This window comes from Porites lutea, chromosome 7, assembly GCF_958299795.1.
Source record: "Porites lutea chromosome 7, jaPorLute2.1, whole genome shotgun sequence".
Classification (NCBI taxonomy): domain Eukaryota; kingdom Metazoa; phylum Cnidaria; class Anthozoa; order Scleractinia; family Poritidae; genus Porites; species Porites lutea.
In genome coordinates this window covers 17626530-17638302 of record NC_133207.1, presented here as the reverse complement: position 1 = coordinate 17638302, position 11773 = coordinate 17626530, and the positions used below count along the sequence as shown (strand labels likewise).

General features: G+C 39.5%; 1 protein-coding gene across 1 annotated transcript in view; it reads right to left on the bottom strand.

Moving 5' to 3' along the window:
• The window catches only part of LOC140944943 (DNA helicase MCM8-like), a 33174-nt gene that overhangs the window by 14824 nt on the left and 6577 nt on the right, over positions 1–11773 (bottom strand). The window contains exons 6-19 of the mRNA XM_073394052.1: positions 11602–11675; positions 10957–11012; positions 9187–9287; positions 8120–8161; positions 7541–7626; positions 6607–6689; positions 5553–5621; positions 4565–4695; positions 3496–3554; positions 3366–3396; positions 3203–3265; positions 2386–2454; positions 2218–2295; positions 1124–1196 (exon numbers count right to left, since the gene is read on the bottom strand). Of these exons, the coding sequence (XP_073250153.1) occupies positions 1124–1196; positions 2218–2295; positions 2386–2454; positions 3203–3265; positions 3366–3396; positions 3496–3554; positions 4565–4695; positions 5553–5621; positions 6607–6689; positions 7541–7626; positions 8120–8161; positions 9187–9287; positions 10957–11012; positions 11602–11675 (1015 nt within the window). The remainder of the gene's footprint in view (positions 1–1123; positions 1197–2217; positions 2296–2385; positions 2455–3202; positions 3266–3365; positions 3397–3495; positions 3555–4564; positions 4696–5552; positions 5622–6606; positions 6690–7540; positions 7627–8119; positions 8162–9186; positions 9288–10956; positions 11013–11601; positions 11676–11773) is intronic.

The following is an 11773-nucleotide window of genomic DNA, read 5'->3' as shown; positions in this document are numbered from 1 at the left end:
GTGTAACATCACCTTTAGTCTACTCTCGCATGCACAAAAGTAAGGAAGACCCTCTGCTGGCTGCACTGGTAGGTTCCTGCTATACACTGACGCAACAAGACGTTGACGGAGATTCGTTGGTTTGTCTTTGGCTTCAGATTGCAGTCAACGTTAAGTAGTATAAAAAAGACCGAACCAACCCTTCTTTGCGAAGGAATTTCATTAACCTGCGCAGTAATATAGTAGGGACTTTAAGACCCGAAGACGCGACTGCAGAGAAAACGTCGCTTAAAAGGTGAATTTGAGTCCTTCTAGACTTCATCGCGACTATTCCTACTCTCTTACTTTGTCAAATGTAGGTGAACGCTCCTGGACTTGAATTCCTAAGAACCATGTACAAGTGCAGAAAGATAAATAAAATTTCCTTGTTTTGCTTATTAAACCTATCGATTTCTTTGACGTTCTCGTTGCTGCCTCGTCGTCGGATCTTAGGGCCTGTTAACATGGAGGTGGGGGACCCCTGGTGGCTTAGGGTTAGGGTTAGGAAACCCGCTTAGGTGGGGTAACCCGCCTGTCCATATTATCTCTCTTGAAGAATATTTGGACAGGTGGGTTACCCCACCTAAGCTGGTTATCTCACCTACCTGGGGTCCACCACTTCCATGTAAACAGGGGCCCGTTTCTCGAAAGTTCCGGAACTTTTCGAGCCCGCAATCAGAGCGCGGGTCCTGGCAAGCAAAATACGCCATTTTGTTTCATTAACTGATAGTTTTATCATGTTAGATGCAAAACTATTGAAACCTCTATCTTTAACGTAAACGGCAACAGCTTCCCGGGCCCGTTATTTATGGGGACTTTCGAGAAACGGGTCCCTGGCCCTTAAAGTCCCTATTAACGCCGATGACGTCATATCTTTTTGTCTTCATCTTATAAATAAAATGCGGGGGACTCGCATTAAGATAAGGATATTTGCTATATTTACGTGGTTTAACCGGTTTGACAAGATATTTAGTTTTTCTTATGTCGATAAATGCCTCGTGGTAGTGGTGCAGGGAAAGCGATAGAAATGTAGTGGTGGTGGTGGTGGTGGAGGAAAAATGAAAAATTTAACACGAGCGAAATAATTGAGCAGTTATAAACCTACCTTGGTCTCCCAAAACAAGTGCTCCAGCCTCTAAAGAGTAATCCCCGGACGAACCCTCTTTGGAAAGAGTCACCTGCGACATATAGACCTCTTTCATAATGGCGGCCTATTCATTTATTCTTTCATATGTATATGTATAAGCCTTTCTGGTCTCGTTTGAAAGCATTGCGCACTGTTGAAATTTTGTACGTTACATTTTGCTACAGATCGCTGTAACAATCCGCGTGTAATTACCTATAGATCATATTACAACCTCTTTGTTTTGTAAATTCAGTTGTTATTATCTGTAAGCAAGCCGGATCGGACGTATTAAAAATTGAACTTTTGCGACATTGGAGTAATGATTTTCTTTAGATCATGCCTGGTGGTTACTGACCCGGAAACAGAAAACAAAACGCGTCAAATATCTAGCCAAGGAAGTAGTGATCGATTACGAGACATTTTTTGAAACTCTTAGTATTTGACTGAGAAACGAAACATATAATTACAGCTTTGTCGCTTACGAGAAGTGGTCGCTATAAGAGATTTGACAGTTCGTTTAAGTGTGACGTCTCGTTACCATGGTAGCAAAATTTCTGGACCACAACAATATGGATCGTAAGTAACGACGCCGACGACAGCAAAGAGAACTGGAAAAAAGCAACAGGTTTATATCCCGAAAACAACAACTCTGCATCACGTTTTTTTGTTAGCCTCCCCGCAGACGTCCGTTGTGGTTCGTTTGTCACGCATTCATTTCTCCCCCAACGACCCCAACGGACGTCTGCGGGGAGGCTAGTTTTTTTGTACGTTTCTTAGCTGTCATTGCATGACTGCGACGTAAAACGTCCTAATTGCACCCACCCGCTTTGCGAAGTAGGTGAGCACAACGCAAAATTTTCTTCTTCTTTTTCTAAACTTAGATACGGTCCTTTCGGATTTAAACCCAGAAAATTTCGCCAACATTTGACAAATTAAATGAAACTAAATGAGATCGATGAAGTTTGAAACATTGCAAATTCACTTTATAAGTGATGTTTTCGGTTTCTTGTCATCCAGACATTTTGCTACCATGGCAACGTGACGTAAACGACTTCTCCCTTCTATTGATTTACCGTGAGTCCAGAAGTTGAAGTCGCATTTCCACAAACGTAGACACCTCTAGGAGCAACATTAGATACCGCTTGTAGCATCTACAAAAAAAAGGCGTTCAAAAGCAAGTCCATTACACAACCGTTGCCAATAACAATGCACAAAAAACAATGTTTTAAAAATGAGTTAACCTGGCTTTTTCCAAGACCTGGGTCACCAACAACCAGAATGTGTGGATTCCCTCTGACTGGAATGCGATTCTGTGGAGCGAAAAACGCGGCAGACAAGAGTTAGGAAGTGAATGTAAAACCAGTCAAACCTCCATGTGTGACCAACTCTCAAAACCAACGACCTTGCAAAAACTATATTTTTCCTACTCAAAGACTTATAGTTAGGATTTCTGCCTTAAGCGAATAAAGTGAGGACCACATCGCTAACAGCAGGTTCTACTTCCTTTTGCTGTGAGCCCCCAGGGTTCCCTGTGGTTCCTTGGGTGTCCTGTCACTATTCTGGCGCAATCTGGATTTCTGTTTGCCAGGATGATTTTCAGCAAGTATATCCAGCAGTGTCATCATATCTTGTATATCTTCATTTCAAATCGTCGCACACTTATTGCACCATTCCAATTGCGCTAATTTTTGGCCATTGGGGCGCGCGCAAACAGTTTCAAATTATTTTCTTAACACTGTAAACTGACCAGTAAAGACCCAAACCACAAAGAACTCGTGATTGTTACAAAACTCTATTGTAGTCCATTATCACAACTATTGATTGACCTAATAAAAGGGGTCTGTAATTAGCAACATGTGTATGTCAGATCATCGTTCCGCACGTTATGTTTCACTGCCCAGAATCTGATTTATAAGAATATAGTAAGTTGCAATTCTGGCTACTTGATAATTTTCACTCTCCCTGGCGTTGATCGTTAAAAAAAATTGTGTTTAGGCATATAAAGTAAGACTGTTGTTGATGATGTCTGCAACATATTGCAGTATCGCTTATAGTTACCTTATCATTCAAGTATCGCTGAGTTCCACCAAAGAGACCTAACACCAATCCAGCTTTCACCAGCTAACAGGAAGCAAAATCAATAGTCATTGTGCATATTAGTATTTAAAACATTTTAAAACATTTTCGATTGCAGGAATAAAATTCAAAAAGGTAGGGTTACCTCGTGTCCATAAATGGAAGGACAAAGTGATCTGCAAAGCAATTGGATAGGAAGGGTTTGAGAGATTATAAAATGAATCTTGCACGAAGGGTGACAAAACCACTATAATTTTGATATTAGTATCACTCACCCAACAATAAGACGAAACAAGTTGTCCTGAGCCTGAATTTCTTGAATGGCATACAGTTCCTACCCAAGGAAATTACACAGAATGATTATTGCCACTTTACATGTAACTCTACTCTCAGGTAAAATAAAAACGGCGTCAAGATCCTTATTTTAGGTTGGTTTCTCGTAACAACTTAAATTGACAAAACCAGAGGCCGACGGAGCGCTCAGTTTACAACCCCCCATCCCCCTCTCCGTCAGATTCAGTGCTACGTTGGGCGGGTACTTAAAGCTACTTAAAGCTACACGGAAAGGAAAGAAGTCGAAAGATGGATTTGTGGTGGCACTTGGGAATCGAACTCGGAACCGCCCGCACACAAGGCCGCGCACTAACTGACTAATTAATCCTTGCACTTCGAACCGACCTTTGAATCTTGGTTACCAACACTGGAAATGTAGGTACATTATGACCTGGATAATGACCAAGTCACGGTGCCCAGTAAGCAGTTTATAGTGTTGGTACAGAAAGCTCTTTTATCATGAAAAAAGGCCATAATTTGGTCCACTAATGACTGTACGTTGGTTCGTACCATTATTGTAGTAACAACTGCAAAGAAACGAAAGTTTTGCCTTTTCCTTATTACGGAGCTTAAGGAAACACGTTTTTGAGCGACACACATCAACAACCGAAGTGAGGCTCTTTCCCTTTTGATATGCCTTGACACTACTAAATTTGTATTGTCAAGTTGCTTTACACTTATAGACACGATTTGCCCGAAGGTTAGGGCAAAACCACTGTCAGATAACACAAAACGTCCACTTCCAATAAGCGAGGGTTGTTTAAAAGCTCCCAAATGTAGGATCTGAAGGACGCAGAATATGCAGCCTCCTCCTCAGGTGCTTCGTTTTTCGCAAGGTAGAGGCGGTTAATGGTAGAGGCGAGCGACTGGTGATGAACTGCAAGGAACCATGGGAAGGGTACAGACGTCTCCTTCCCGCCTTCCTTTGCGCGCACATTTTCATCGAGAGAGTGAGACGTCTGGGTACGAGGCAGCAGAAAATGTTCGTTGCGAACCACACAGAACATGTACCTTGATAGAGAATTCCATGGACAGTCCACTAGTCTGCTCTCCACTACTGGTATTCCCTTTGTTGTTATTCACGGCGTTAGCATGGATGTATAAGAGAAACATACACTTGTCTTTGTTGTTTCTGTTGCGATCTAAACAGGTAGAGAGTTTTGTCAAGAATTATCGGTGAAATCTTTAACCCTCACGCTCCAGTAGTTGAAAAGGTGGATCTACACTGTATACCGGATAAAATTAATCTCTATGATATCCCTGATACTTATCCGCTAGATAGTGCTATTCAACGTTTGAACAACCGGGCCCACACATATGCAGTCAAACCTCTTTTTAAAATACGGACACCAAAGGGCCAGAACCAAGTGTCCGCTTTACAGAGGTGTCCGTATTATAGAGGTAGGGAATGTATGATTTTTGGCATTTCTGGGACCAAACGAACTGTCCGTAATAGAGAGGTGTCCGTTTTATAGAGGTGTCCGTAAGGAGAGGTTAGAATGAACACACATATCCCAATTATGGTAAAGAAAGGATGGGACAGAGGACCTCAGTAGTCCCCTCCAGGTTAGGGTTTTGCTCTGGCGGCACATGGTGGGCCCTGGTACCTTACTTTTGCCTAAAGAGACAAGAAAGTCTTACTTTTTGCAATCATATGCGGGGCACCTTGGATTTCACCGGTTTAGATCATTGACCATTTTTTAATCCCACATAACACACAAGAAAGAACTCTACGGGCAAAATTGACAATTTTTTCTCACTTTATCTCAGCAACAATTACATTCCGCATAGTAGTATAGTGCAACAGCTTTTTGGCAGAAATATTCTTCCCGGGGGGTCCCCAACCAAGATGGAAAATCACGGAAATTCCTGGGGGTACGGGGGTATGACAAGCAGCCCCTGGAATGGAAATTCTAAGGGGGTGGGGGTCTAAGATAAAAGTGCCCTGCGTTGAGGGGGGGTATGAATATTTTCTGGAACTACACATTAATTTTCTTACTTTCCTCTGAGGTTGTAACCTTGGCAACACCGGTAATGGTGACCATATCACCTGGCACACAGCTATCCACTAAAAGAAATAAAACAAAATGATCAACAACGAAAAAAAGCGCTGGTTACCCTCAGCAGCATATCAGCATAAAACCTGATAGCAAATGTCTGACACAAAATAGTGAGACAGTATTTAAATTCTTAAAAGCACAAAACATGGTTTAGAATCCTCAGGGCCCAGTTGTTCGAATGCCGATTAGCGCTAAAAGGGGGTTAAATTTTAATCCGAAATCTTTTTTCTTTTGTTCAAAAGCATTTTGTCCAATGATTTTCTCTATTCTATTTCGACAAGAGAGAAGGTAACCGAATTTGCTTTTAAGCTTTCACATGTAAATTCAAATTTCAGACTAAACCTGGGTTATCTTAACCCATCTTTGAACAACCCGGTCCTGAATGGATAAAGGCAAAACAGTTGGCTTACCCTTAACAAGCATGTGAATAGGACACAATTTACATTGCTGTGCTGTAATCTTAGAATATATTTGTCACTTCAAATGTGAAAAGATGGTGTGGAAATTACCAGTCACAAACACTCCATTATCAACAGAAGTTCTTATTGTGGGTGACAAGAAGAGCCCGCAATCCTAATCTCCAGGTGTTATTACTCATACGTCGCATGTATGTAGCCAGCATTTGTTTGGACTTCCTCTAAGAATGAATGGAACGCACAGAACGCAATTTGATCACTCAAGTTTGGAATTTCTATCATTCGTTATCTGATCACCCGTGCTTTGACCATCCATCACGTGAAACTTGCAAACAGCGTTAGAGCAAAGGCGTTTTGACCTTCCATTGTTGACGCCCCTACTCCGTAACCTTTGGTTATTACTAGTTTTTTAATAACGAACAAGGGATCCCAGGTTTTTTGGGAAAGAGAGGGAAAAATAATGTAAGGGACATAACTATGGGGATAATAGGAAGAGGGCATGATCTCAGGCTACTTTGTAACTAGCTGATGCAAGATTTTTACGTTGAATTTTTACGTTTTTAAGCCATAACTCTACCTAAATCAGCTGTCAGCTCGCACTCTACAGTTCTTGGAATTCTTCCAGATTCTCTCTGATCATCATCCATGATCTCCTGAACTCTGTGAAAGGACGAAACAGATTGTAAATGTCATGAATGAAAGAATAACAAGATCATTTTGCAACTCTTTATCATACATGTGCTTACTTCTTAAATGTCACACTACAACTTACAGGTACTCTAGATTTGGCAATGGCAGAAAAATTCCGTGGGTTTAGTAGTGAGACATATAACATCGCAAGGTTCTAACTTATTGGATGAAATCCGCTGGCAAAAACATTCTTTGGATGCTTTCCATTGTAACTCTAGGTCCGATTCAAAACCAACCGAATTCCAAGCAGACTTTCCCAGACAAACTGAACCATTTCAGTTACAAGTAAGTTTCAACAGAAATTTGGTTACTATGAATTCCCAAAAAGTGGAAGTCCTGGACCCAGATTTCTGAAGAAGGAAAGACAAGTCTTGAACTAGGGCAAGAAGGGGGGAGATCACAGTCTTCACAGTCAATGAAATTCACCAAACGATGGAGATGAATTCACCATTTTAAATAAGGGCTCTCATTACGTTTCCTGAACTAATATCGTTAAAGGACTTAACCAGTGAAACCTACATGCAACCTTAATCACATCATCATAATTTATAGAGACCAGTGACAATAGTGGCCTGCGTACAGACGACCCCTCTCCCTCAGAATAGATACATGTACCTCACCCAAAAAGACTATTTCACTGACCTAATCAAGGCTGTCTCTAAAAAAAATTGAAGGGATCCCAGTGCTCTATGATTTGTATGAAACAAACTAAGATTTTCTAGTCACCCAAGAGCAAAAGTTGGGTGCATGCCTGATACACAGACTATCATTTTTTACCAGTTCATGTAGTTTTTAAACATCTTTTTGTCAAATGTTTTTACCTGACAGTTTGCCAGTCAATAGTTTTTGTCAATGGAGAACTTCTTTCAGGAGTAAAGGATCTCCCACGGCAATCCACAGATGAACACTGTTTAACCAATAAAAGAGGATAGTTATGTCTGAATAAGTTGAAATACAGATTTCAATATGAAAAAATATTAACAATCATTTGCAAATGACATCGATAATGATTTTTATTTTCTAATACTATTTAAAAACTCTGAGCTAGACCTCTCTTTCTCTAAACTGTACAACGCTACATTATAATGGTAAAAAGTAGCCTGCATTACTTATAAGATTTACATGTTATCTGTACTGACTATGACCTTGTGAAAAAAGTGGTGCAGAAGAATTAACCTAACCTGTGAACAAGCTGGTAAAATGTGCAAATGAAAAAAACTAAACTATATAGACCGTAAGTTTAAGCAAATAATGCAAGTCTCCTGAATGCAAGAAAACCTTGGTAAACTAGTAAATTATATTAAGGTTTCAGAGTCCCATGCAGCACCAACTTCCAAAACCACCCCCTTGGCTTTGCAGGTGAAGGCTTCCATTCAGGTGTATCCAAAGGAAAAAATTACCTTAGTTGGCACTGCATATTTTCCATCTGTAAGAGAAATTGCCTGAGTAAAGAGAAAAAAAATACCTTCAGATACAAACTGGTTATGTGTATGGTGTTCAATTACAGTGTAGACTCTACTGATTTCAGACACAAAATTCAATTTTACTGCTACGTTCTATAAAATTAATATGGGAAAAGGTCACCTGTGACATTGCCAATGGCTCAGTTTATCCAACTCATTTGCAGGGTTTGTATTAACGTAAGCAGTACAATATACTTGTACGCAGGGTATACTATAACTATAATATAACACTAGGTTGGATAGCGTAGAGGAGAAGCACTTTTGGTATACATGAAGTAAATAATGTAGATCTATATAACAATCCATGTGTATTCTGAGCTAAAAAAAACTTGAATTCCAGCTTGCCCTAATTTTAAATTAGAGCAAGCAGCTCTAACATTTTACTTGACTGGGGCCATGCAGGGCTGTCAACCCCCCACATCTTCAAATATTGAGAACTGATATGGAGTGGGTGATGGATGACGTAATAATGCAGGCACATGACGTCATTTTTTGGAAAAAAAAAACACACAAAAAAGATGTTGTTTTCATTGTAACATTTGACCTAATTGGTTTACTTTCCACCAATCACATTATTGCTTATTACAATGGCATACGGAGTTTGTGAGGAAACGTTCAACGTTAACAGAAAAATAGCTCAAACAACGCAAAATATTTGAGATTTGATTGTCAGAGGGTCGAAGCTACAAGAAATGGCAAGCTTCGGCGATTATCCGGGAGATTTCAGACTCTAATCTGGAGACCGGGAGAAACGGTTTAAAATCTGGAGTCTCCCGGATTATCTGGGAGAGTTGACAGCCCTGCCATGTCATGCTGGTCTTGGTTAATGACTTTGTTAGAAATTTACTTTTCTGGAACCTTACTAAGCTTTAAAAGTTACTTGAATTGCCCAGCAAGAAAATCTACTTTTTTCAAGCCAACATGGTATAAGTACTATAACCATTCTCTTAAAGTCCAGTAAATGAATTTTCACTGAAAAATTTAATGTATTACATACACTGTACCTGTATCTCTCCACAAAGGTTACAGCTGAATGCCATATTAGTGACTAGTGGTTTAACGTTACTCACTCTAACCGCCGTCCCACGAATTGCCACAAATTTCCCTAGAATGGTCACAAAAATTATAAGAGAGAGTCGACTGTACTTAGTGAAATTGTGTGAGAATAGACCATTATTTTGCACGATGACGTCATTTTAAATACTACTTTAATACTTTAACCTGAATCCTTTAGAGTTTTGCTTTCTTGTACAATTAGGGCTTTTGCTGTTTAAACCTCACCGAGATTACCAAATTTAAATATGAAAAGAAAAATAAAAAGGATTCTGGTCACAGTAGTAAAATGATGCCATCGTGCAGAATGGCCTATCCCCTTCTTCCAAAGCTGATGGCAGTGGGGCAAAAGTTCATGTATGATACTCCATTATAAAGGGGTTCATCCCAGCCTCCCTCGGTTTGAAACCAACTCAGTCCAATTCTATCAGCAAAGGAACTAATATATGTGGATCATGTTTACTTTTGGTAGGGTTGACCGATCTATCCGTCGATATAGCGGTCGGTAGTCGGTCGACACTTGGTCGATATAGTGGTCGATTGCTCAGTCGAGACTCGGTCGATAGTCGGTCTATAGTCGTTCCAGATGTATCTCGGCCGATATAGCTTTTCGTTCACCTATACTTCACTGACACATAGTTGGTCGATACTTGACCAATGTATTGGTCAGTAATTAGTCAACACTCAGTCAATGGCCGGTCAACACTTGGTCGATAGTCAGAAGATAGCCATTCGATATATCGGTTGAGAGTCGGCCAATAGTCGATCGATATATCGGTCGAGATTTTCGACGGTCTGTATAGTTTTTAGTCCGTTACCAATAGCCCAGGAGAAGAAATTGGAGCAAAATTACTGAAATATGAACCAATTTTAGCTGTCCGAGTTATTTAATTTGTAGAGTCTTGAAAAATTTGCATTTTTGGACATTTTTTGGTCTCTTGGGTTCGCTTCATAGAGTAATCGCGCCTTGCACTGCCACATATTCCCCCATCGCATGATAACAGTAATTAATAACGTCATTGCTTAAAAAGAAAGCCATTTAGTTGGTGAGTGAGTGAGTGGGTGAGTCCACCTGCTAAATTAACACACAACTGATGTTTGATCGCCAGTTGACCAATATACCACCGACAGTTGACCGATATATCACCGACAGTTGACCAATACATCACCAACATATGACCAATAGTCGGTCGAGGTGCGTCGTCGAAATATCGACCGATACTCGGCCGATAGTCTATCACATGTTCAACTGACTATCAACCAAGTCTCGACTGACTATCCACTGAGTCTCGACTGACTATCGACCGAGTCTTGACCGACTATCAACCGACTTCCGACAGCTATATCGACCAAATGTCGACCCACTATCGACCGCTATATCGACCAATAGATCGGTCGACACTACCTACAATAAACATGATCAGGAAAATATCAATTTCTGCCAACTGGACAAATTTACATAAGTGGATATATTAATAATAAAACAAACAAGTAATAGAGTTGTTGATTTAAAAATTAATGTTATCTAACAGTGAGAGTACATTGCATCTATGGTTTACTTATAATAAGAAATAAATGAAATGAAAAATAATGAAAAATAAAAATGAAAAAAATAAAGAAAAAGAATGGAAAATAAAAAAATGAAAATTTTTCATTATTTATTTTTCATTACTTAGAGTTATAACCACTACATTTTCATCATCAGTATATGTTTTACCTACCAAAATAGTTAGATTTAAGGCTTTTGAGTTGGGTGACTGGTTCAAAGTTAGTTATCCTAATAAAGAAAAACAAAAGAAGGTTCAATAGTATCACAGCAGATAATTTGCCTTTAGTTTAATACATTATTTGCAACAAAACAAACTTACATGTAAGATCTGGTTTTGACTCAGGTTACGAGACACTTCTCTGCTATACACAGTGTTTTTGTCAAAGTTTTAGACAATCAAGGACTGAGTTTGGAGAATGGTATTTGTTAAAATAGACAAGACAAAAAACATTGACAAAGCGAATATTAACACTCCAAGTCTACAAGGTGCTCTAATACAAAGTAGGGCATGTTAAAAAATCCCTGCCTCTGTTCACGAACACAACTGATACTCCATATTATACTGCTGTACTAAAATATGCAATAAAAATATTAATATTGATAGGCCAATTGCATGATTACATCATTTTACTTGACCTACTAGTCAGAGTTCTTTAAGGTTTTACTTCTTGTACAAATTGTGGCTTTTGTTATTCAAACCTTGTGATAACCAAGTTTAAATACGAAAGGACAAAGAAGTGCATTCTGGTAGTTAACTACAGTAAAATGACACCATCGTACAAATGACTAACATGTACATGTAGACCTGTACAAATACCTGGCTTGTATGTATGGCAAGTCAACCAGACATGCAACTTGCTGACTTTCTCCAGTCTCCGCAGTGAGCAGAATCTACCATCACAAGGGTGGCATAATCATTGTTAAGATCATATTATTAATCAATACATAGTATCACATTGAGCTCAACATGTATGTGGCCTCTGTCACAC